Consider the following 24374-nt stretch of genomic DNA (forward strand, 5'->3'; position numbering starts at 1 on the left):
TGTTGCAAACCAGTTTTTCTTCTGAATTACCGCTCCCCGTAAGTTTGTTTGGTCACATGTATATCTTTTTTCAGGAATTTTCTTGACTTGACATGTGTTAAGAATCGCAGCAGAAAGAGAGTTCTTAGCATGATCGCATTCCGCGTACAGATACTTCCGGTCAACAGCGTCGTTAATTCCGTCTTGTCAGCAGCAACTACTCGTATATATATACATTATACGTATTCATTGTACGATCGCTAACTCGCGCATTCTTGTTTAACATAATATCAGCAGTTTAGCAGGCCACGATAACAAGTTGTTAGGATGTAGAAAACATAACAACTGACGATTTACGAAGTTTCCAGTACAAATGAAGCGAATCCATATATCTACGGGACACTGGCAAATGTATGATTATCTGGCGATTAGACATGCATATGCGGGGTTGATTCTTCAAGCATTAGTTCTTGGCCAACACCCTCAGCGTCGTCGTGTGGACTATCCACTCGTGAAGGCCCTGGTGTGGCCGGAACATGCACTGTATGTGTCCGGCATCGGTCACTGCGATGGCTTCAAAGCGTGACCTACCGGGGATCAAGCGTCCGGGTCGGTTGATGAACGGCGTGTCGGTTGAGTTAGCCATGGACGAGGCGGTATCCTCGAGGTCTGGCATCAGGCCGCTGGTTGGCATGATGGCCCCGTACGGCGCCTCCGAGGGGCCTAAGACGACGCGGCCGTTGTGGCGCCAGATGACGTGGTTGCGCGCGTTCAGTAGGAGGCCTTCCGGGAGGGGCAGACGGACATCACACGGCACGTCGAGCGGATCGCCTTCGATGGCCGTCAGGTGGGTGGGGTCGGTCGGGGCGAAGATGTCGCTGCGGCGCGTGATCAACGGCAGCAGCATATAGCGCTGCAGGACGCGGGGGCGGGGCGCGTAGGCGGCCGGGGCCGACGGGAGGGCGACGCACTGCACGGAGCCGCTGGAGGCCAGGCTGACGTTGAGGACTTGAAAGAGGAGGGTGTTGTTGAGCTGGAGAAAGCGATACAACCGTCCCGTCAAGTCGTCCGCCGGCACTGCCAACGGTCGTCCCGCTTCGAAGACGGTGCGGTCCTGATGCAGCCAGGCCATATTCCGCACATCGCTCCCGGCCGGCACTTCGCACGGGAAGCTCACGTTCTCCCCGAGCCGCGGCCGGTACACCAGGCTGTCCGTCACGGTATCGCTCGGGGCCAGCTGCGTCAGGGTGATGCGGTCATCCTGGCGGTTCTTCAGCCACGCCTCCGCCAGCATGTCGTTCACTACCACAGAGCCAGTTATTGGCATGATAAGTGCACATTGCATTAGGTAAGTATCTTAATTGCATCAGGTAAGTATCCAACATATGGCTAGTTTACAAGACAATCACTTGAAAAGTGTATCAAGCCGGGCCTGTGGAACGGTTAGATACTTACGGCTGAAAATGAAAGCGGACGAAAAGTACCACGTACAAGTTAAACAGCACGCCGGCTCTACAGATAAATTACTAGCGGTGCTTGCGAACCACAGTACACACGAGCGGGAGCGCCAGTACCACTGGGAAATGGTATTGGGATTGTGGAATTGGAAGAGCGTGACGTACGCTCTTCGTGGCGTCAGACAAATTTCATGCTCTTGACGAAGACTTACTGAAATTACCGGAACAGGCTCAGGCTCGCAACACTTATAGTACTAAAACGACATACTTAGTACTAGAAAACATTTATAACAGAAACACTTCCCCAATGCTATCCTGATCGGGAATTGTACCCATTACCCATTACACAAATCGCATTAGCTATACTTGTAGTACTTTATTATACGCCACTCACGGTCAGGGCCCGCCTTGCGCTGCTCCGCGTCGAACGACAGCGACCTCTGCGGTTGTGGTGGGCTCGACGGACATCCCGCCGACAAGGACAGCTGCTGCTGCAGTATTACACAGCTGCACAGGAATGCCTGCCAAAGACCAAAACGGGCCTGGGAATTCGCCATCCATGCAGCCATCGCCGTGCGCCTGCATCAGTTGCAACTAACCATTCAGACTGTCGTTAGCTACGGTATCCGTGAAATAGCATAATATGTCTTTTGAATCATCTGTGCTTTGAACTTTTCTTAAGCTTCTACAACGTTGTACAAGCTGGACACTGGCCAACTATCGGCCAAACAGCTTGCATAGACCTGTGCTTCGCCATACGCGCATACATGAGGTTCGCTGACAAAAATACAACTAACATTATCCAATGAACTGATTATGCGCAGCTTTAATTACTTGGACTTACCCACTTCGATTCGGATCAGATATTTATTTTAATAAAACGGGAGAAAGATGGACGCCGGAGAGGTGCAGTGTGAAGTGCAGTAGCTTCTTAATTGTCCCTATGCAATTTTCAGGTTGTGAGGAGATTATTTCAGCGGATAGTCACATCCCGGCGCTAAAATAGAAGTCAGTGATTTATCGCTAATTTAGGTTGATGCCGTATATGCAAACGTTTTAAAGAGAAACGCCGGCCTTCTTTCAAAGCTGCCGATTTATCCGCAGAGCCTTCGCTATGGCAAGTGATTGGTTGACCTTTTTAGCCGGACGCCATCTTGCTTTTGAGCGCACTTTGCTTGCTGACTGATCAAGAAAAACCCAAAAGAATTTTCTATGAAACTCTACAAAAAACAGCTCGTTTGCATAAAACCGTATAAATTACTAATTTTTGTTGAATTTCTAACCATTTGTGCAGTAAAACTGAGTGTTATTTTCGCGCCGCGCGAAAATAACTTAATATTGTACATTCAAACAAGAATAATATATTACCGCACGAAATAGGCATACAGAGTTCATCATGTTCTATAGTACTTAGTACACAATCTCCTGGTAATCCTTTACCTGGACAGATGAACCCAATTATTTTGACAGTTGCTTTTTCCATTTTGATGATAATCCTTCAACTTTGTATTTAAAGTTTAAAGTGCAAATCAGTACAACAAAGTTGAGTCAACTGCAAAAATAGATTTCAATCAGGATAACAGTTTAAAAAACAGAGCATAGTTGTTTAGACGAACTGTTTAGGCGAACTGTGCGAATGCTGCAGGTACTGGAAATGGCATTTCCCAGTATTTGCAGCATTCGCACAGTTCGCCAGTGGAGAGGTACTGGCAGTCTAAGTAAGCCTAATCACAGGCCTACCAGGTCGGATTTTGCCATATTCGCCACCTTCTAACAGTTCGCCAAGGGTGCTTTAAAGGTTAATCTCAGGAGGCATGCCAAACGGAATGCCGAGTCTGATTTTCCCATGTTGGCAACGTTCGCCAAGGCCCCTTTTAAGGTCAATCTAAGTAAGCCTAACGAAAGGCATACCGGGCCGAATTTCCCATAATCGCAAAATTTGCGCTGTTCGCCGCGGATGCTACAAAGGTCAGTCTAAGTAAGCATAACAGACGGAATGCCGGGTTATACGTAATTGCCGGGTTCATGTAATGCTTTTAGATAAAATGAGCGTCGTAAGCTCGTAACTCGTAAAAGCTTATGGAAGGAAACAGTTAACCAGCCTGGGGCTCCAGGGCCCCTTTTACTGCAGTGTGTACGTCTCTTTACCTCATTTACTGCAAAAATGGTAATAAATGCAGCGTCTGGGTCACCAGTTTTCGCTGAGGCGATTCTGTCAGAAGGGCCGTCTGGATGTCTTCAATGGTATCGGGAGGCGGACTGCTCCACCTACAAACAGTTTAACAACCCCTTTACCGTTCACCCAGTTGTTGCGTTGTAAATGCGTAACGTACAACTGTACATGTTGTACAACGAGTCAATACTACGTGTCATGTCGCGAAATTATAATTATGTTGAATGTTTTTTATGCAATTTCCGCTTAGTAGTTGTTTTTCTTGTATTCACCTAGCAGCGTTATCGGTCATCAGTTGAGTTGTTGTCTTCCAGTGAAAGCAGCGTAAAAGCGTAATAAGATACTCTGTTAGATCACTTACGCCTACTCCGGTGATTTAGCACACCGGTCTACGCAGAAGTCTTTCGAAAATTAATAACAGTTACAGCGCTAACTAGACTGAAATATCCAAAACCTTTGGTGAGGAAAACATTTTTCTAAGAAGTTGTTACTGATTTAATATGGTTCAAGTTTACGCGACTGATAATGTTTTTGGCGGCCTTAATACGTAACCGTGGTTGCGGACGAAATGTAAAAGAGACGCAGAAAGAACGAACTAACTACTGTACTTACAGCATAAAAGAGACGCTTAGCAACGCCCACAGTAAATCCTCCGGCAGATGTTCGGGGGCTGGGAAAGCGTTTAAGCCATCCAGCAGACGATGCAGCTGTGTGGCCTCCAGTTCCGGACAGCACACTTCGAACATTCGGCGAAAGGAAGCCGAGTAATCCGCTGTCGTTGTGCCGGCAAAACTGAACGACCAACGAGCCACGTTGAGAAAGAAGGTGTCTGTGTATCGGGTGTACAGATCGTGGTCCACGCCCCCTGTCTCCCCGTTACGACGTACTATAGGGAGGTTAATGGAGTTCTTCGCGTCGAACACACACTGTCGCAGCAGGAGATGATCGCATATGGTTCGGAACTGCGGAGACTGGTAAGGGAACAACATATACACATCCGGCTCGATCACGGTTAAGACATTGGTCGGCTGGGGAAATCCAGTTCGTTAATGTACAGGTCTGTATTGCCAGTGTTGACGAGCCACTTGAGCTTCAGTGACAGAAATTTCAGTAAGTCGACCAAGGAGAACAGACAGTATTCCCACTCTCCCACGAGGCACAAAACGCGGCAGTGCTCCGTGACACTTCGCGCCAGGAAGTGGACACAGGCGAAACTTCCGTTCCACCTCCACGTTCTGCATGCTGCGTCCGTATCATCGGGACCCACATCCTCATGAATTGGCTGCACCGGCAGGATGACACACGACCGGATTATACTGGAGTCCAGCAGATGTAGAAACGCCTTACTTACCCTGTAACGCCAGCAGCGTATCTTAACCGACAGCTGATAATTAACGTGCCGTCTGCGGACCAAATTTTTATTGTATCGCGAAGAATCGATTGTCAGCATTTATCCGATTTTGCTTTTTTATCAATTAGTTTCGTAGCAAAAACCTTGCTTCGTAAACGCAGCTCACCGTTTAATTATTTTTACGCACGGTAACGGGAAGTAGTGGCAATGACGCCAGAAGCGGTCAAAATAGAACCTCTAGAAATGTCTACCCCTCCTTTTACCTTTTAAGTAGATTTTGATGGAATATATCCAGATTGGAGTAGATGAAGATTTGAATTTCCAGGATTAGTTCGCTAAAGTAGGGCTCATCGTCAAGAAACTCTGCAAATCAGAGAGTTATCCAAGCACATTGATATTGTAGCCGTACAAATGAGATCTGTAGTGAAGATGTACATCTCATTGGTGCTAGTTCAACCGGAAACATTTGAGTGTGTACTTGTACGAGATGACCAGTTCTAACGTGGATTTTCTAGACTTATGAGATTGTTTGAATGTTCTGAAATCATGCTTGCTCTTGCCCGTGCCCTTGCTCTTCCCCAATGACTTTTCAGCTGATTAAAAATGTTTGTGCACTTTGACAATCGCGCCGGTATCGGTTAACATGTTCGCAATTGCATAACTGACTTTTGAATAATTCGCTAACTCGTAACATCACCGTAATAGGGGCCAGTGCCGTATATGACTGCGTAATATGCTCGTATACTGTGCTGACGGAAAGTGAAAGTAATAGTTCTTAACTATAACTTTAATCACACAACAAGCAGGAATAACAACGAGATGGAAAGCAACAGGAAATGGTAGACCGATCGCTGGAATGATCGATATCATTCACAGCAAAGCAAAACCTTATATCTCAGTGCAACCGTGTTGCAACGATTCTAGAAAGTTCGTTAACTTTCACGGTGACAATAAAACATGAGACCAGTCTCTTAGATTGTTATGCGTTATGGCCAAAGCCATAACGTGCTCATCCATGCACACATTCGCAATGAAACAAGCTGTAATAAAACGCATCATGCACAAACACAAGTTTAGCAATAAAGCTCAAAAACATAGTCGCCTTTCAAATGACCGCTATGCGTATACCGGCGCAACAACCGACGGTCACCGACGAACCGTTAAAACCTAGTTTTATCGTGGTACAGGTGGATTAACCCACTTCATTAGTGGCAGCTTAGAAGTTGCCGTTGTAGTATCGTGATCGCTTTACTAGTTTTGCCGCTGATAGTTGCTTTAGTGAGACTGCCAGCTTTTGCAGTACATATATATTTTTGGTTCTAGTGCTCGAATGTCCTACCTTCGGACTGTAGAACGGTGCAGACTAAGCCACCGAGTATGTCGCCGACCGTCCGCTGCTGCATAACGAACAAGCCCTCCACAAATTCCGTTGTCGCTCTCCGCACTAGAAAACCGTCATAGCGGCCTGTGTCGGCGAGGTAGTAGTTCTTCACTTGGTTATACATTTCAGCGCGCTCGGGGGCCAGCAGCAGCTCCATATAGTCATCGTGCAGGCCCAGCAGCATCGTGTGCGAGTCTCGCAGCCAGTATGTATGGAATCGTGGGAAGGAACACGCTGCTTGCAGAAAGCGCACGGGATGCGGATACTTCTCGGACGGACGGAACATGGGCTCGCGGACCTTTTGAAAGGCACCACGAGGCACGAGCGGGCCGCGATCTCCGCGCCGGCGCAGCCGTTGCGTCAGTGCGGTGGGTCCATCAATGACGGTGTAGTGCGCTACGGTGGCATCCGCTTGGGGCACTTCCACGGTGACGACGGAATACCCGCACGAACTAGGCAGGAACCATTCGGTCTCCGCCCAGCGAATGCTGTCCACCAAGCGAGCCGGCGTCCACGCCGCCACGCCGCTGTCCTGGAGGTCGATGCGAACTTCGATATCGCCCGAGCTCAGGTCCGTAGTGGATTCATCGAAATCGGGGTCTTTAACACTCCATACATGACCATAAGCGGCATGCTGCACCGTATGGGCGTCTAGTTGAACGGACACGCCGTGCTCGTCCACATCACAGACATACCCACGCATCAGTGCACCGGACGCTCCCAGTATATCCACTACAAATGGATCATACAGACCACTGTCCGATTCTAAGGAGTATTCCGGCCTGTATATAGGGAGAAGAAGAAATTTTCCCAAAGGCATGCTACCTGCAATGGAATATACAGTTGAACCTGGTACTTGTAAGATACAAACTATTAGGATTTCATTAATCGAACGGAGCACAGCAAAGGCCCTCTAATTCAGACAAAATTAAAAATCCTCGATCCGCTACGGAAGTAAGAAATGACGTCATACAAGGAAGTAAATGTCGCCTTATGAGGAAGTTAAGGGACAGCTTAAGGAAGTACTTACAATATATAGATATGTTTGCACATCCAGTGTTCAAATGTTAAATACGGCACGCGTAGCACATGTAAATTTTTCCGCGCATATGTTTTGACTGGAATCCATAGCATTCCATCGCATCCCGCAGTATCCTCTACGTATCCTTCATGGATCTTTCTAATCTACTTTTTTGAGTCACCGCCGTATCCCACCGTACCTCTGCAGCATGCTTTATGCATCTCAAATGTATTCCCTTTGAAAACGTAAAAAATAATGCGGATAACTGAACGAGTATTCTACAGCACAGCCGCACAGGTACTGCGCTCAACCACATATAGCGGCTGCCGACGTTTTGATTTAAGGCAGCGTCTTTCTGTTAAATAAGACAAAACATATTTGGCAAACCACATAAAATGCTTTAGTTTTCCGTCAAAGTGCGTAAAACTGCATAAAATCCATGGTGCGACTCACTTGTCAGGAAACAGGTAGACAAGGCCACGCAGAACGAACGCTCCACGAATAGTTAAAATTATTCTTAAACTACCGTAGTTACTTAACAATTGGGAAACCAGCATAATCAGACTAGCCAACAATTCCAGGCCTACTATCGTCTGTATTGGCAACACTCGCAATCGAATCAGCGGACGAAGAACGCTTCAACAAGGAACAAGGTTGGGAGAAGAAACTGGGAATCGGCTTAACTGGAATCTAAGGGGATAGTGCGGAGAAAATGCATATGCGCCAGTGCAGAAGGAACTGCTCGTCGGATCAGCAGCGAGAAACGGCGACGGATCGATACTATTGCGTAACTTCGTAGCGCGCAGCACGTGCTGAATAAAATCTTGTTGCGAGTGAACAGCCGCAGTTGGCGGTCTGGTGGATACGTATCGTGAGGATGGATGGCAGGGATGATGAGAGATGTGGCTGGGCGAATAATCCGACTGCAAGGCTGAACTATACCGGCATCGACGGAGATCATTCCTGTCTATATAGTCACAGTGGAGGCCGATCAACGGAGGTGTCAAAAGATTCTTATTGCGGTGATCAGAACACCGCTACCAGTTACATACAGATATTCTCCGGATCCTGAACCTGTCCCACAGCGACGTCAGCCATCTCCATCCGGACGCGCCTTCGACACCCGCAACTTCGTCTTCGGTAATTTGTTCTCTCTGCAATTCGATGGCAATGTGACCTTTCCCCGCGCAGCGTCCTGGACACCCTCAGTCTGACATGGCAGTCGACAGTGACCTTTGGGAACAATTTCCTGTGCCCGAACGTCACGCCGGACTGCGCCTGCTGTGCGGCGTTCGGGATCGTCGGCTTGGCGTACGAGACGGCGCTGGGGACGGAGGACGTCAAGCCCTGGTTCCGGTTTCGCTGCGGGACGGTGCCCCTTCAGCCACGAGTGGTCCGTCGGCGGTCCGGGAGGACCACGAGAAAGCCGATTATCCCGGATGTCGTACTACGAAACTTGCGTGAATCCGAACGCTCCGCCGACCTCCGAAGCACCCTCGATGATCTCCGCGACCTGCAATGGTCCTTTGAACGACACTAGGGACGCCGGAAACCTGTACGCCACCGGATGTGATCACGGCGACGTGCACCCGGGGCAGTGTGACCTTTTCCCAGGTGGATTTTCACGCGTCGGACGCGCTACAAGCCAGGGTGTCGGTGGACAACAGCCCGCCTTCTTGCACAGTTCTGACCGGAAGCCGGTTTTTGGCTCAGTGCACTTCCTTCAGCCCACATCGGCAACCTACTCGACGACGAAACGATGAAAATTTCAATTGGCCTGCGTCTGGGAGCGGATATCTGCGAGCCACATAACTGCACCAAATGTCACAAACATGTTGACAAGTTGGGCCACCACGGATTATCATGCAGCTACTCGGCTGGTGGGCATGCGCGCCATGGAGGGCTTAACAGTATTACGTGCCGCGCCTGTGCTTCAGCTGGTGTCCCTGCTAAGCTCGAACCACGCGGCACGTCCTCCATGACAGATCAACGCCCTGACGGCTGTACAACATTCGCCTGGAAAAGAGGAATGAGTCTGGCCTGGGATGTGACGTGCGTCGACACAATGGCCCTTTCCCATTTCCCGCCTACGTCGATTACGGCAGGTGATGCTGCTGTACAAGCAGAAGAAAAGAAGTCCCGACTGTATGCCTATCTGCAAAGGCGCTACATTTTTTTTCCGATCGCCTTTGAAACGAAGGGTCCTTAGTGCCCATCGGCTATCGCCATTGTGCAGGAGTTGGGCAAAAGACTTCAGGAGCACACAGGAGAGCGTCGATCACACGAGTTTCTGCGTCAACGACTATCGTTGGAGATTCAGCGCGGAAATGCAGCATCTATCCTTGGCACGATGGACGGAGTGGATAGTTTAAGGAAGGTTTGCTGCTGTGATTAATATAGCGAGTTTCTTTCTTTATTACCATAACTGCGCGATGATTATTAATAAAAGCGTTTAATAAAAACACCCTGAAGCGCCGGCACGTGCTGCGCGACATGAACGCGTGGATACTGCGCCAACCGCACCGACTGCAGCTGACCGCAGCACCCAGCGGGTTAATTTGTTAGAAAACGAAGAACACAAACTCAGAATACAACTTAAGGGATTTGGCTTGGTACATAGCACCAAATTCGCGTACATTTACGGGGACTTTCGCTGTCGCGCACTCCCAAACACGTTTTTGCATTGCTTTTATGGTATTTTGTAGCCAAAAGAATTGTATACGAAGGTGCGAAATCCGTTTTCGCGCGCAACATCCGGTTGCGGAGTTGTGAAGGCAACAAAATTCCAAAAAGATTAAATGCATTCAGGTGTACCAAAAGTCTCGTTATGGACCGATCCCTTTCAAATTTTGCACATACATAAATACGCATAACCATGAAGATCGTTCTTACACCGATTCACTGTTCTAGCATGTTTTTCAAATTTTATAAAGAATTTCAAAAATTTTAAAATCGAAAAAAATCTTCAAGTCTGGCTAGGTGTAAGAACGATGTTCATGGTTCTGTGCATTTACGTGCAAAATTTGAAAGGGATCGGTCCATAATGAGACTTTAGGAACACCGGAATGCATTTAAACTTTTGCAATTTTGTTGCGCTCATAACTTCGCAACCGGATGTTGCGCCGGCAATGCACGCCTTTGTATACAAATCATTTGGCTATACAATGTCAAAAACCAACCCTAAAACGTGTTTGCAAGTGCGCGAAAGCGAATATTCCCGTTAATCTACATGAATTTAGTGCTATGCACCGGGCCAAATCCCTTAAGATCGTATAGCATAATATTATAAATTTTGATCTTGGACTTATTTTGAAAAAGTCATTTAATTTCGCCCCGAAACACTTCGGCAAAATACAGCTGAAAGGGGTGAGTGCCGTATATGACTGCGTAATATACTGGTACTGTGCTGACGGAAAGGGAAAGCATTAGTTCTTGACTATATAACTTTAATAACACAACAAGCAGGAATTTCAATGAGATAGAAAGCAACAGGAAATGGTCGACCGAAGGCTGGAATGATCGATATCATACACAGCAGAACAACACCTTATATCTCAGGGCAACCGTGTTGCAGCAACTCTAGAAAGTTTGGTAACTTACCAGATGACAATAAACATTCACAACTTCGTATGACAATAAAACATGAGAGCAATCTTTTAGAAGTTTAGATTGTCAGTCGTTATGGCCAAAGCCATACACACATACGCAGTTGAACAAGCTGTATATAACGCATCAAGCACAAACACAAGTTTAGCAATAAATCTCATAAACATGGATTCATCTTGTTGTCAATACAACAACTTGTTTCCAAGCTGCTTCACAGATGTCATGATTGCACAGTGACGTTTACCAAAACTGCAAAACCTGTACCATGATTCAGCCGAGCTCCAAAGACGCAGAAACACCGCCATCGGCCGGAGTCTAATTATTCAGTCTAATCTAATGTGTATTGCTCTTATGGCTGGAAGCACCAGATTCCTGCCTTAAAAAAGGGCAATTTTCAAGATTTTATTTCAAGAATTGTCAGAAACGGGCGCTGTTCTAGTCCGATTCCTTATGTTGTATGGAAATGGGACGAGTGCAGCGATGTGGAGGAATTCGCTATACAAGTACAGCGGATTGCTCCATATCGCTGCGCTCGTCCCACTTGGCCCGTTAGGTCGCCGGGTCCGGGGCATCGTGTGGCGTCGAATCCCCGAAACCCGTGCGGATCGTCACGACGGAACTTCCTGTTGGCAGTGTTGTCTGTTCTCCCGCCACTCCCAGCAACTACCGCCAATTTTCTACTGAATATTGTACTAGTGCTATTACTGCACAGTGCACATGACTACTTACTTTACTAATACTCGTATTATTAATTTTTATCTGTACTTCCTTATTTACTATTGTTCAACTGTCGCTTTACGCCGGGCGTTACAGTAGTTGTTCAGCTCATACATCACAATTTGCGCTCTTAGTCACAGACTTTTGCCGGTTGCCCTGTATGTCACACATCGTCAACCTAGTGAAACAGACCCATTTTTTTTAAAATTTTTTTACTGTTTTAATTTAGTTGCACGCGTGAAGAATGTTTGTCCCAGTAACGGGGCACTTCTGCCGGGAAGATGTCCTGCTGCAAGCTAGTAAAGTACGGCTATCAGCTATGTTTTTGTAAACCAGAATGATAATTTAGAAAGGCTGGTGAGCATGCCTTCACCATGACAGCATCGGCCGGTATATAACGCCATAATTCCACCGCACATTTTAAAGAACTAACTATTCTTACGACAGCCAGAATATATTATGGTAAACCGGAGATCGTAGAATGTTTCGACAATTAGCGTTGTTGGCATGGGCGCTGTGTGCCCGCATCGTCTGCAGTCTGGACTGCGAGGAACTAGCCGCTCAGTGCCAGGAGTATGGCAAGCAAGAGCGCCTAACCGTTGAACGCTTAATGAGCTTGAGCATACCCTGGCCGTTGACCGCGGAGGTCCTGCGGGAATACCAGCCGGTGGACGAAGCGTACTGCCGGTTGGTTAACGTTGCTTCATTTATTCGCCGCATTTCTATTATTAGTGCGTCATTCTGTCATTAAGGATAATTACACGTTATTGCTTGTGTTCATCTGGCCATAACCTGTGGTGATAGTACAGCTGCTTTTAGGATTGTATGTCTTGGTTTCGATTTCTTAGCTGGGTAACTTTCTGCTCCAAAACATTTTCCAGTAGCCTCGTATGGTATTCCCGTTAATGGAGTTTGCTGCTGTTCGGTAATAATAATAGTAATAATAATAATTCATTGATAATGTTTTCCATGCGGGTGCTTTGCAGATACTCCAACAAGACCGGGCGGAAGCGACGGCGAGAGAACACCCCATGTTTCCCTGTATATTAAGGCGGATGAATGTTGTATGAGCGGTTCACCGTGTGTGACAACCTGTTCTGACCAGCGTGCCTTGAGCGTAGCACGACCAGGCACATTCACCGGAAACTGCCCATTTTATTTCTAAACCCGATTTGAGTTTTGTGGCTTCTTCCGTTGGCACGAGACGCGTTCTAATCGACCGAAGCGAAGCGAAGGTCCTCTATGTTCAAGATAACAGGAGTTTTTGTCGGTCATGTCGGTCACGCACTAATCTGTCCGTCGGTCACGCTGCTCACGCACTACGTAATAGCAGAAAGCCGATAATATTATTACAGGGTAGTGTGAGGTTATATAGGGGGGAAAACCGTCTTAGTGGAGCCGGTTCATGGCGCTGCTGCCGTCACCCGGCTGGAAGGTGACGTTACGGAAGTAGATAATACGGTTAGATCGGGCGCGGTACATAAGCACCATGTTTAAGCTCCAGCCGGGTGACGGGTGCAGGAGCAGTTGCAGGGAGGTGCGTTTTCCAATATGGGGATGGTCGTTTGTGGGCCATAATTTTTAACCGATTTCCGGTTTTCTTCTTTATCTGAATGAAGGATTCGTTTGAGTACCTTAAATATTTTAAAAACCGATTTTTTCTTTTCTTCATCTGACCATGCAAGACTTACCCTTCACAGAGCGAAATTTTAAAAACCGCTTTAGAATGCGACGTACACCAGTGAAAGCCGAAGCCACTGCACTACACAAGAAACATGTGCGGCTGTTGTGAACGCCACATGTGCACGATTTCGTAACGCTTCAGTTCAACTTACAAAGGTCAATTTTTAAGAAGTAAAGGCTTAAATTAAAATAAAATCAAATAAATCTAAACTGAATTGCTCAGCAGCACATCAGCGATCGTGATTGCATTTTTCTTAGTGTAGTGCTGATATGCTGCTGAGTAATTCATGTTAGATTCATTTGATTTTATTTTAATTTATGCCTTTACTTCTTCAAAATTGACTTTTCTAAGTTGGACTGAAGAGTTACGAAATTGTGCACATGTGTCGTTCACAACAGCCGCACATGTGTGGCAGTGGCTACATTTTTCTTGGTGTAGTGCAGTGGCTTCGGTGGCGTGGCTAAAGCGCTTTCGTCACTGATTTTTTTACGTCGCATTTGCAAAAGAACGGTTCAACCTTTTTTAAAATTTCAAGTACTCTGTGGAGGGTAAGTCTTGCATGGTCAGATAAAGAAGAAAACCGGAGGAAAATCGGTTTCGGAAAAAAAATATTTGAGGTGGCCCACTCAAACGACCATCCCTCATTGACTTACCATAGTGGCCCACTCAAACGACCATACGGGTATATTATGTGAAAGCATGTGTGTTTTTCACTGCTGTGTATTTACTAAAACAAATCGACATTGTAAAAATTTGAAATTTGTTCAATTTTGTCAACGTGGAAAACCGGTTCCTTCTGCATTGCAGGCGGTCCGATTCCAGCACTTTGCGTTTTTCTTTTATGAAAATCGTAGTAATTTATGGCTTTTGCTTATTGATTATTTTCCTTTAGTGATTTTATTTAGTGCCTTTTATGCGAAATGAGTCAATGAGTAAATTCTTTACTTAACAACTGTAGCAGCAACGTGTTTATTAGGGCCCGGAATAGGCTACTAATGTACCTTAACGAGCATAATTTTTGTTTGGCTTGGCCAGGTGCTGTTGACCTATAGTTTTGCAAATCTTTCCATGTAATCACACGTTGCCGAAGCTAGCAGTCAGATTTTGGATCATTTAGCTGAGTGACGAAATCTGATGAACACGTTGGTCAGCGATAATGAATGAATGTCAGGTGGAAAGTTGTAAGGAGAATTGTGGTACCATAAAAGTGTTTGGGAGCACTGTAAGTTGAACGAAGTGTTTTGTGTACAAAATATGGCACCAGGGACTGACATACTTCCCTTAAATGGGTCAATATGTATTTTTACGGGCGGAATAAGATTTATCATTGTAAAAGTACTCGTTGTACTCCTTAGTTAAGTAATTCGTATGCTTTTCTGTATACTCCTTATGAAGAAATACTGTATTTATTGTTTTTATACTAACACAATTTGAAATTTTTTTCTGCTTGTACTCTATACGTGGACCTGTTTTATCTGTGGAAATTTTGTCAATCTTCTTCCCTAAAACGCTCTACTGTAAACTTTCGCTCTGAGGCTGTTGGCAAATCATTCTAGCTGCATAATACAGGCAGCATATTTTAATGTTGACTAGAAATATGTGAATTTAAAGTAGGATGAAAATTCGTAATACAGGATAAGATTTTGTTCAGAATGGACCATCTTACGGAAATTTATGGCTTCGCTTCGGTCTTTTAGTGCTAGCCTGCAGCGGTGCGCTTCCCTAGTAAATCAGGCCTGCGATCTGGCCGCACAGTGAACTGGTGTTTCTCGATTCTGGTAATCGTAATCATAGCTGCTGCATGACCTCGCATCCTTACCCAACATGAACAGTCGTCCTGGACAGGCTCATGTGGCAGTTATGCCAAATCAATCTCCCTTTACCAACGCTGCAGAATGCAACACTGCGCTATTAGAACGACTTAACAGCGTTTGTGCAGTATACTGTAAAGGTCATCAGCAATAACCGTGCGACTAGGGTTGAAATTCAAACGACTTTTGGCCGTTTTTGAAATGATTTCAAATGAAATTGATTTGAAATGAAATGAAATTTGAAATTTCAAAATGAATTATTTTATTAATTTTTTAATAGGTTATTTCGAAATTTTTTCCCGGTATAAAACCTGATATTAACTGAATGGTTAACAATAACAGTTTTTTCCACTGATTTTATCAACAATTTCACTGTATTGTGAGAATTTTCAAGCTGATTTCATGGTTTTCTCCACTCAAACCTTATTAAAAAATAATTTGATGAAATTGTAGAACCTCGTAACTGAATGGTTAACAATAACAGTTTTTTCCACTGATTTTATCAACAATTTCACTTTATTGAAAGAAATTTCAAGCTGATTTCATGGTTTTCTCCACTCAAACCTTATTAAAAAATAATTTAATGAAATTTTATCCCATTTCAAACCGTTTCAAATGCATTTCACGCGGTTTCATAATTTCAAATTTTCACAATTCAAATCATTTAAAATCACATTTCAAACGGGCCCTCGTTTGAATTGGAAATGATTTGATTTAAAGCTTGAAATGTGAAATGTTTGAAATTGTGATTTCAACCCTACGTGCGACTGCGGGTACGAACATGGGACAATTTAAAGCGGATTAAAAAAGCATGACAAGTGCTTTCTTCATAGCCTGCCATAAACCATCATAAACCACTGTTTCCTTTCCATGTCCCGAAGTGAGAAGGATGCCGTTGCTTCCGTTGTAACCTGCATAGTACACTACTGTCGTCCCAGAACTTCCCAATGAAAACATAAGAAAGCATAAGAAAACATTAGAAAGCATCCGCAAAACGTGTCAAACATCCATCAAGACCAAACCATTGACCGGTGCGTTAATGGCACTCTCCCGGTTCATACGGTGAGACACGGACTACGACAGAGACATATTCAGCCAGTTGATGAAGTCCGGAGATGCGCAGGAAGCCGCTGCATTAGCGGACGGCGCGAGAACCGGCACAGAGGAGGCCACAGCGGACCCGGACGCAGCCGGTACTGAATCAGGCACAAAGGTCCCTTCCTCGTTGAGCGGAAGAGCTGCGTTTTGGGAGAATCGAGTACATTTTTGCTTGCGTGCAACCAATCAACAACACACACTACACGCCAACGTTCTTGCCGTAAAGCGTTGCAAGGGCACCGCGACATTTCGCCGAGGACAACTTTTGGTCGCCGACATTTCGCCGCAAAACCAGCTCGCAGCGCGAACTTTTGCCACAAGACACCATGGCGCGCGACATTTCGCTGCGAGACCGTTTCGATTCCGGGGTTATCTTCCGGCCCACATTTTTCTAAAATAGCGAAGTCACACCTACTCGGTAGCTTCCGCGCCCTTCTGCTTCTGGGTTTCCTCATATTTCGATCCTTTTATCGACCTTGACTTCGCAGTCATGTTCAACTCGATTATTAAATCGATCGGTTTTAAAATGGAAGATTTGCGGTTTAATTATCGGTTTATTGGGCTTGACATTTAGTGGACGGCACGCTGGCGGAGGCCATGCTGCACCACCGCGAGGACGACCGCATCACCCTGCCGGGACTGGCGCCGACGCCCATCGTGGCGGACAGCGTGGTCAGCCGGCCGCGGCTCGGGACGGACGCGGAGCTGCAGTGCCGCGTGCCGGCCGGCGTGGACTGGCGCGAGGTGGCTTGGCTGCACCACAACTGGCCCGTCTTCGCAGCCGGCCAGCCGCAGCCGCCGCCGGAGGAGGGCCCCCCGGCCAGCTGTACGCCTTCACCCGCGTCAACGACACCCTCATCCTCGGTGTCCGCAACGTCAGCCTGGCCTCCGCCGGCTTACTGCACTGCGCCACGCACCCCGCCGCACTGCACCAGCGCGTCCTGCAGCGCTTCCTGCTCCTCCCGCGGATCACGCACCGCCGCGACGTCTTCGTCCAGCCGGCGGCCGCCGACACCTACCTGATGGCCACCGAGGGCGAGAGCATCGCGCTGCAGTGCCGCATCCGGCTGCCCCTCCCGGAAGGCGTCCGCCGCGACTTCCCCAACCACGTTATGTGGCTGCAGCACGGCCGCATCCTCCGTGGGCCGTGGGCGCCGCCCTACGAGCTCCCGCGGGTCACCGCCGACGACGCCGTCAAGACCTACACCGACCCGGGCCGCGTCAACCGGCCCGGGGAGACGGCCGTCGCCACCTTGCTCTTGCAGCCCATCAGCCTGGATGACCAGGGATACGTCCACTGCCTCTTCCGGCCGCACTGGGGCGTCCATGAATGGATCGTCAACACCATGACGCTTGTTGTTTTCCCCAAGAACGACACGCAGTAGCCAAGCACTACCGCATTTGTGTATAGTTCAAGTTGCACGCTATTCGTTAACATATAAAATATTGTTACCAATCAGCTGACACGGTATGGTAGCTTACGTACTGTATACTGGAGCATGACAGTAAACGCTCCGTTGGTTTCATTACAATCATAACAGTAATCGGTCTGGCCGCACAGTAAACTAGTGTTTCTCGATTGTGGTAACCGTAATCATAGCTGCTTCGTGACCTCGCATCCTTTTCCAACCTGAACAGTCGTTTGCTCCCTGGAAGCGCTGGGTAAGCAATTCCAGTTGAGATGCTGTAAGAGCATCGTATTAATATTGTAGGCTTATAGGATATTGGTAGCAGCACTTATGGCTCAACCATTGAACGTATTACTGCCACCCAGCTTTGAGCGAGTGTTACCCGTATCTTTACACGGCTACGTCTGTGACCTTTACGATATGCCGTAACAACGATGTTTAGTCGTTTAATACCGTAAGCCGTATTCTGCACAGATCGTAAAGTCAGACTGATTCCAACATTTCCGCCAGAAGCACACTACCACAAAATGAGACCGTCTAGCCACATGCCAATGCATTCAGTTCACAACATTTCCAAGGACATTCCTCTCCGTTATCACACTTTCCAACATACCACCCAAGGCTATCGATACACTTCCCATGACAAATGAAAGTTAGTTATACAACAGCATGAACAACAGGTGCACGCGCCGGTCATGCGCATCCACGCATCCACACGCGACTGGCAGCGCGTTGTTAGTATTAGCGGTTCCCCTTGGGACGCGTTATCAGCGTTATGCGGCTAGCACGAGTTTGCCGTATTACTGCAAAACATAGTCTTGGGTGGCGTGTTGGAACTTAGATAGTTGGATAGTGTCGATGGAATTAAGGGAATCGTAGCTGGACAGGCTCATTTGGTGACAGCTATGCAAATCTCACTGCGGTATTAAAACGACGTAGCAGCGTTTGTGCAGTATACTGAAAGGTCATCAGAAATAAGCGTGCGACTGCGGGTACGAACATGGGACAATTTAAAGCGGATTAAAAAAGCCTGGGAAGTGCTTTCTTCATAACCAGCCATAAACCTTTCATAAACCACTGTTTCCTTTCCATGTAACCAATAACGATCAAGATACAATATACAATTAAAATAATATGCAAATTCCCAATCATCATCAGTCCTATCCAGAAGTGAGAAGGATGCCGTTGCTTCCGTTGTAACCTTCACAGTACAGTAACGCCGTCCCAGAACTGCACAGTAAAAACATCAGAAATCATAAGATAACATAAGAAAACATCCACAAAACGGTTCAAAGATCCATGTAGATCGAACAAAGGTCAATTGTGTCAATGACACTCTTGGTTCGTAACGTCAGACACGGTCCCACGGACGACGACAGATACATATTCAGCCAGCTGATGAGGTCTGGAGTTTCGCAGGATGCCATTGCATCAGCGGCCGACGCGAGAACCGGCAACGATGAGGACACAGCGGACACGGACGCCGCCGGCGTTGAGTCTGGCAAACGGCTCTCCTGCTCGTTGAGCGGAAGAGCTGCTTGTTGTGACAATCTTGAACACCTGTCTCTGCGCCTAAAATGCAAGATACATATGTGTCCTAGTACGGCCAATTATAAAGTACACACTACATGCAACCGTTAGTGCAAGAAACCGTGGAAGTGGCACTTCGACTTTCGCCGAGAACCACTAGGTGCCAGACATTTCAGTCGCCGACATTTCGACTTAAAAATCAGCTCGCTTTCTTGGTTTTTCTAGTTTCTTATGTTTCTTAGCCTAAGAATACCTAAGAAAACATTCATGAAAACCAAGAAAACCTGGGAAACCTAAGAAATCTTCGAGACCAGGAAAAATCAAGAAATTCTAAAAAGTGCGATCACAGATCTGGAAAGTGCCAGACACGAACTGCTTACCGGCATGCTACACACCATTCCGCTCGCCGGTCCCAACAAGACATTGCTCTGCATGTTTTATAGGTCTCATCATGTTTCTCACGTCCTTTTTCAGCCATTGCACGATACTTGCTCTTCTCAGCGACATCCAAAAAGCGCCACCAAACACATTCGAACAACTACACAACCAGATTTTTAACAACCGCGACGAAGTTGTGACGCTGACCTTCTCGCCCAAAATCTGGGCAATGTCCCTACAATCTGCCAGCGTGTTTTCTGCTCGTGCGCGGGCGCGCTGCTCCTTCATGAACAGTTGGAAGGCCGTCAGCGGCTTTTTGATGTGATTTCCTTTCTCGTTCCTTGCTTCTCTAGGAAATAATAACTAGTCTAGAAAACTATGTTATTTATCGGTAGAAGGCGCAGCTGACTTAAAATTTAGAATAAAAAATCGAAGGCTTCGAATTAAACGGTTCTGGTGATGCCCACGCATAGGAGATTAGATGTAAAGAACTGGTTCGGTAAATGGTATTAAATTCCTGTACATGGGCGAAAACCTTTACTTTTGCGGGCTCCCAAACACTTTTTGGTTTTGTTTTATGACATTCTTTAGCCAGATGATTTGTATACCTAAGCGTAAAAACCGTTTGTGTGCGCAACATCCGGTTCGGGAGTTATGACTTTTAGAAAATTCCAAAAAGTTTAAATGCATTCAAGTACCAAATGTACCAAAACTCTCATTTTGGGCCGATCTACTTTAAATTTCGCATGTAAACGCACATATACATGAAGATCGTTTTCACACCGAACCACGGTTCCGGCATTTTTTTCACATTTTAAAATTGAATTCATCAATTATTTTAAAATATGGAAAAAAATGCTGCAAATGTGGCTCGGTAAAAAACGATCTTCAGACGTACATCCATTTATGTGGAAAATTGTAAAAAGATCGGTTATTAATTAGACTCTTGGTACACACGAATGCATTTAAACTTTCTGGAATTTTCAAACAGCCAAAACTCCCGAACCGGATGTTGCGCGCACAAACGGTTTTCTCGCCTGTGTATACCAATCATCTGGCTACAGAATGGCATAAAAGAAAGTACCATGCACTAGGACAGTTTTCACACAATTCAAAATAAAAACAAGTTCGTGGGTTGCATGGGCCGGTATTAATGGACGCGACGTCGCCAATCTTTACACTAGAAAAATTAAATTCTCCATACTAAATTTTAAGCGCTATGAATTGTTCTTATTTTCGAGCATACATTTTATTGAAACTCAACTGATACGGTCGCTCTGGGTTAGCGTCAATTTTCCAGTGCTTTAAAGCGCTGTCACGGCGCTTGTATTTTGCTGTCCATCCAGGATGGGTTTGTGCCAGCTTTTCGCGCTCCTGTTGAGCCATCGCATAATACTTGCTCTGCTCAGCACACTCCAGCGAGTTCCACTACAAATAAAACAGTCATTCCAGAACCAAAGCCTCGTACAGTCGCTACAGAGTTCTGACGCCCACCTTTTCGCCCAAAATCCGCGAAATGGCCATACAGTCAGTCACCATGTATTCGGCTTGCACCCGGGCTCGCTGCTCCTTCATGTACAGCATGAAGGCGTTCAACGGCTTTTTGATGGGATTTCCTGCCTCGTTCGTTGCTTGACTCCTGCTCGATGTCGACAATAAAACTTAATTTCGAATGAGTAATTGAAATACAGTGAAATCCGGCGTATAGTGAACGACGCAAAAGACGGCAATTTAAAACAACTATCCAGTATCGGTTAAAGGTCACTCTGGCCATTTCCGCTCGCACCACCTCGGCTAGTGCGCATTGCGGGCGCAGTCCTCTTTTAATTAATACTTCGTATTGGTTTTAATTTACATAGTTTAGTTGTTTAATGTATTATGTGAATGCAACAATATTTACAGTCTGAACGTCGATGAGGGACATGTGCAAGAGGCCGTTGAATCAGTAGAGGGTGCGAGAGCCGGCACGGAGAAGGACACAGCGGACAAGGAAGCAGCCGGCGTTGAATCAGGCAAACTGCTCACTTCCTCTTTAAGCGGAAGAGCTGCGTTTTGTGAGAATCGTGTACACCTGTGTCTGCTTCTAAAATGGAAGATACATGTACAACCAATCATGAAGTGCGCAGTCCATCCAAGCGTTATGGCAAGAAACCGTTGTCAGGGCACCCCGCCATTTCGCCGAAGATAACTAGCCGCTGGGTATTTCGGTCGGCTACATTTCACCGCAAAAACCAACTAGTTTTCATGGCTCACTAAAAGAGCCAAGAAAACTAAGAAAATCTAAACGCTCTCAAGACACCAAATACCGGCAAACACCGACCAACCAAGAAACCGGTAAAACCAACCGCGTCGCATTCTTCGCGACCATACGGCTTGCAGTGTAGTGCCAAACCGCAATGTTCCAGTGTCCGTATGACGCGCGGCGAATTCGAGTGCGCCGAAATGTGGCACAGCCATTTGTCCGGGTGCGGTCGCAGATGTAGAGAGTGCAAATCCCTTACCGGCATTGGGTACACCATTCCGCTCGACGGTCGATTCCCAGGACGTTTCTACATTTCGGTACTGCAAAATAAGAGAGGATGTTAACAGCTACGGCAAATATACAGATAACAAACCTAAGAAACCAGGGAAACTTCTAATTTAAGGAACCTAAGAAAACATTTGGGAAAAAATAAGGAAATCTAAGCGACGCTAACCATCCGGCGTTCCCTTCTTCCTTCTGCGCTTTTTCTTGCCGCACTGCCAACAAGACCGAGCGTTGGCCTTAGGTGTCCACCCGGGATAGGTTTGCGCATGCTTTTTGCGCTCTTGTTGGCCCATTGCGTAATACTTAGTCTTCTCAGCGTCATCCAAAGAGAGCCACTAAACGTTAAGAGCCATTGCTAAACAAGATCTTCGACAACTACGACTGAGTCCGGACACCCATCTTCTCACCCAGAATGCGATTAATGGCCGCAGATTCGATGACCGGTTCGGTCAGCATGCATTCGGCTCGCACTTGGGCGCGCTGCTCCATCGTGTACAGGATGAAGGCGTTCAACGGTTTCTTGATGTAATTAGTTTTCTCTTCCTGTGCTCCGCGCCGGCTTTGCATCGCTGCTCTCCTGCTGGATGCCGGCGTAGACGGGGATGCAGCACGCTGTGGCGGCGAGGATGAACTGGCCATTCCGTTCGTCGACAACCTGTGTCAAGTCAGGAACCGCTCTCAAAATTATTAATCATTAAAATTTACATGGGTAAGTTAAACAAATTTAAATTATGCTTAAATCAAGTGTAAAGTGAACGAAACTGGCAGCAACTCAGTGATCTTTAACCGACCAGTCTGCAATGGCCAAAGGTCACTTTGGCAACAATTCCTTTCCGCTTACACTCACTTTGGCTAGCGCCATCTGGGCCGCAAGCCTCTTTTAAATAATACTGATTTTAATTGACACGGTGCAAATGTTTACAAACCATAGTTATGTTTTCTATGTTGATGAAACGATATTTACAGGCTAAGCGTTGATGAAGGAGATGTGCAGGAGGCCATTGAATCAGCGGACGGCGCAGGAACCGGCACAGAGGAGGCCACACGGGACACGGACACGCGCCGAATGCTGGCGTTGGCGAAATCTGGCGTCAGCGCCTGCCGATCGAAATCCAACGAGGCAACGCGGCTTCCGTTCTGGGAACCACCCGATGGATGGAGCGGATAAAGTAGAAGAAATTTTGTTAATGTAATTCTGTGTTTTGTTGCCAAACGTACATGTTGTAACTGGCTTGTACTAATATTTGGTGATCCGCGTTATTTCCCTGCTGCTCTGTCTGAATTGTAGAACTTCAAAAATTGCTTTGGAAAACTGACCCATTGCCATTTAATCCGTTTAAACTAAGGAAGCTATATAGACCGATCTTTTAACACAGTGCCCGTCCGTACGAGTAAAGGATGACGGCATGCGCATGTAGCAGTAACACATGCTTCGCTTGGCACAACGTGCGTTCGCAAACTGTGCTGTTGGCTAATGCGGCCAGCACATGTTAATGAATGAGTAGAAAATAAAGCTCTTCGAATTAGGCGTTGTAGCCTAAGACCTGTTGCTTCCCAGCTTCCGTGCACATTTTTCCGGAACAAAGCAGGCTAGGAAGCTTTGACCGTGTCAAAACGGAACCGTGACTTAGGTTTCTCCGCACAGCGAGCCCTTTCTGAGCCGGCCAGCTGAGGCAGGTACACACCGCACCGAAGAAGCGTCGATAATAATAACCTGACAGGAAGCCAATCAGCGCCGGTTTGACCGGAATAAAATAGTAAAACAGTAAAAACGCAAATCACACTTGTGTGTGAAAGTTAAAACACGGTCGAAATGGTTTTAAATTTTTTGCTGGTAAGCAGTCACTAACTGGGCTGCGACCATCAACTGATAGCTCCGAGCCGGCGGAAGCGGTTTGCAGTTGCGCTATCGACCGCTGGACAGCGAATTCCGCAACAGTTTTTTTAACGTGTTGTCTGGACAACGGAATCGAAGTGGCCACTGCGCATGCGCTTCGTACATCGGCGCGCTACACGCTGTGCCGTACATTCCATAGCAACGAACAGGATGATGTTTGTGTAAGAAAACGTGTATTAGCCGTTTGTGTAAGAAAACCTAAGAAACCTAAGAAATTCAACAGGGTACCGCTCAGTATCCCCACGTATCCTTATCGTGTCCGTCCCGTATCCCTGACGTATCCTGTTAATTTCCTTACGAGTAGGTTGGTTGGTAGAACTCATGTATGATACATAAGCGATAACTCCGAGAGAGT

General features: G+C 46.6%; 2 protein-coding genes across 3 annotated transcripts; both read right to left on the bottom strand.

Annotated features, from left to right (window-relative positions):
• Positions 1 to 200: 200 nt before the first annotated feature.
• LOC129599978 (uncharacterized) lies at positions 201 to 2417 on the bottom strand. The gene is made up of 3 exons (XM_055498354.1): positions 2281 to 2417; positions 1831 to 2015; positions 201 to 1281 (listed from the first exon to the last, which is right to left on the bottom strand). The coding sequence occupies exons 2-3, from the start codon at positions 2003 to 2005 to the stop codon at positions 443 to 445; spliced, it is 1014 nt and encodes a 337-aa protein (XP_055354329.1). The 5' UTR covers positions 2006 to 2015; positions 2281 to 2417; the 3' UTR covers positions 201 to 442.
• A 107-nt stretch (positions 2418 to 2524) lies between these two features.
• LOC129599977 (uncharacterized) lies at positions 2525 to 8066 on the bottom strand. Of its 2 annotated transcripts, XM_055498353.1 has the most exons (9): positions 7816 to 8066; positions 7368 to 7597; positions 6300 to 7162; positions 5224 to 5323; positions 4222 to 4961; positions 3585 to 3704; positions 3177 to 3396; positions 2877 to 2988; positions 2525 to 2656 (listed from the first exon to the last, which is right to left on the bottom strand). In XM_055498353.1, the coding sequence occupies exons 3-5, from the start codon at positions 7159 to 7161 to the stop codon at positions 4622 to 4624; spliced, it is 1302 nt and encodes a 433-aa protein (XP_055354328.1). In that variant the 5' UTR covers position 7162; positions 7368 to 7597; positions 7816 to 8066; the 3' UTR covers positions 2525 to 2656; positions 2877 to 2988; positions 3177 to 3396; positions 3585 to 3704; positions 4222 to 4621. The 2 variants fall into 2 exon arrangements, with proteins under 2 accessions (XP_055354328.1, XP_055354327.1); XM_055498352.1 differs by having other exon boundaries at positions 6300 to 7166; positions 7372 to 8065.
• Positions 8067 to 24374: the final 16308 nt, after the last annotated feature.

The sequence above is a fragment of the Paramacrobiotus metropolitanus genome, unplaced genomic scaffold (assembly GCF_019649055.1).
Source record: "Paramacrobiotus metropolitanus isolate TYO unplaced genomic scaffold, Prichtersi_v1.0 Parri_scaffold0000159, whole genome shotgun sequence".
Classification (NCBI taxonomy): domain Eukaryota; kingdom Metazoa; phylum Tardigrada; class Eutardigrada; order Parachela; family Macrobiotidae; genus Paramacrobiotus; species Paramacrobiotus metropolitanus.

Bases quoted from the DNA above. Each gene is read 5' to 3' on its own strand.
- LOC129599978 (XM_055498354.1), bottom strand. From the start codon at position 2,005: ATGGCTGCATGGATGGCGAATTCCCAGGCCCGTTTTGGTCTTTGGCAG. The intron at 1,282-1,830 runs GTGAGTGGCGTA...GCTCTGTGGTAG, and splicing joins GCGCAAGGCGGGCCCTGACC to TGAACGACATGCTGGCGGAG.
- LOC129599977 (XM_055498353.1), bottom strand. From the start codon at position 7,161: ATGCCTTTGGGAAAATTTCTTCTTCTCCCTATATACAGGCCGGAATAC. The intron at 5,324-6,299 runs GTAGGACATTCG...TCTGATTTGCAG, and splicing joins CACCGTTCTACAGTCCGAAG to AGTTTCTTGACGATGAGCCC. The intron at 4,962-5,223 runs GTAAAAGGAGGG...CTGGCGTTACAG, and splicing joins CATCAAAATCTACTTAAAAG to GGTAAGTAAGGCGTTTCTAC.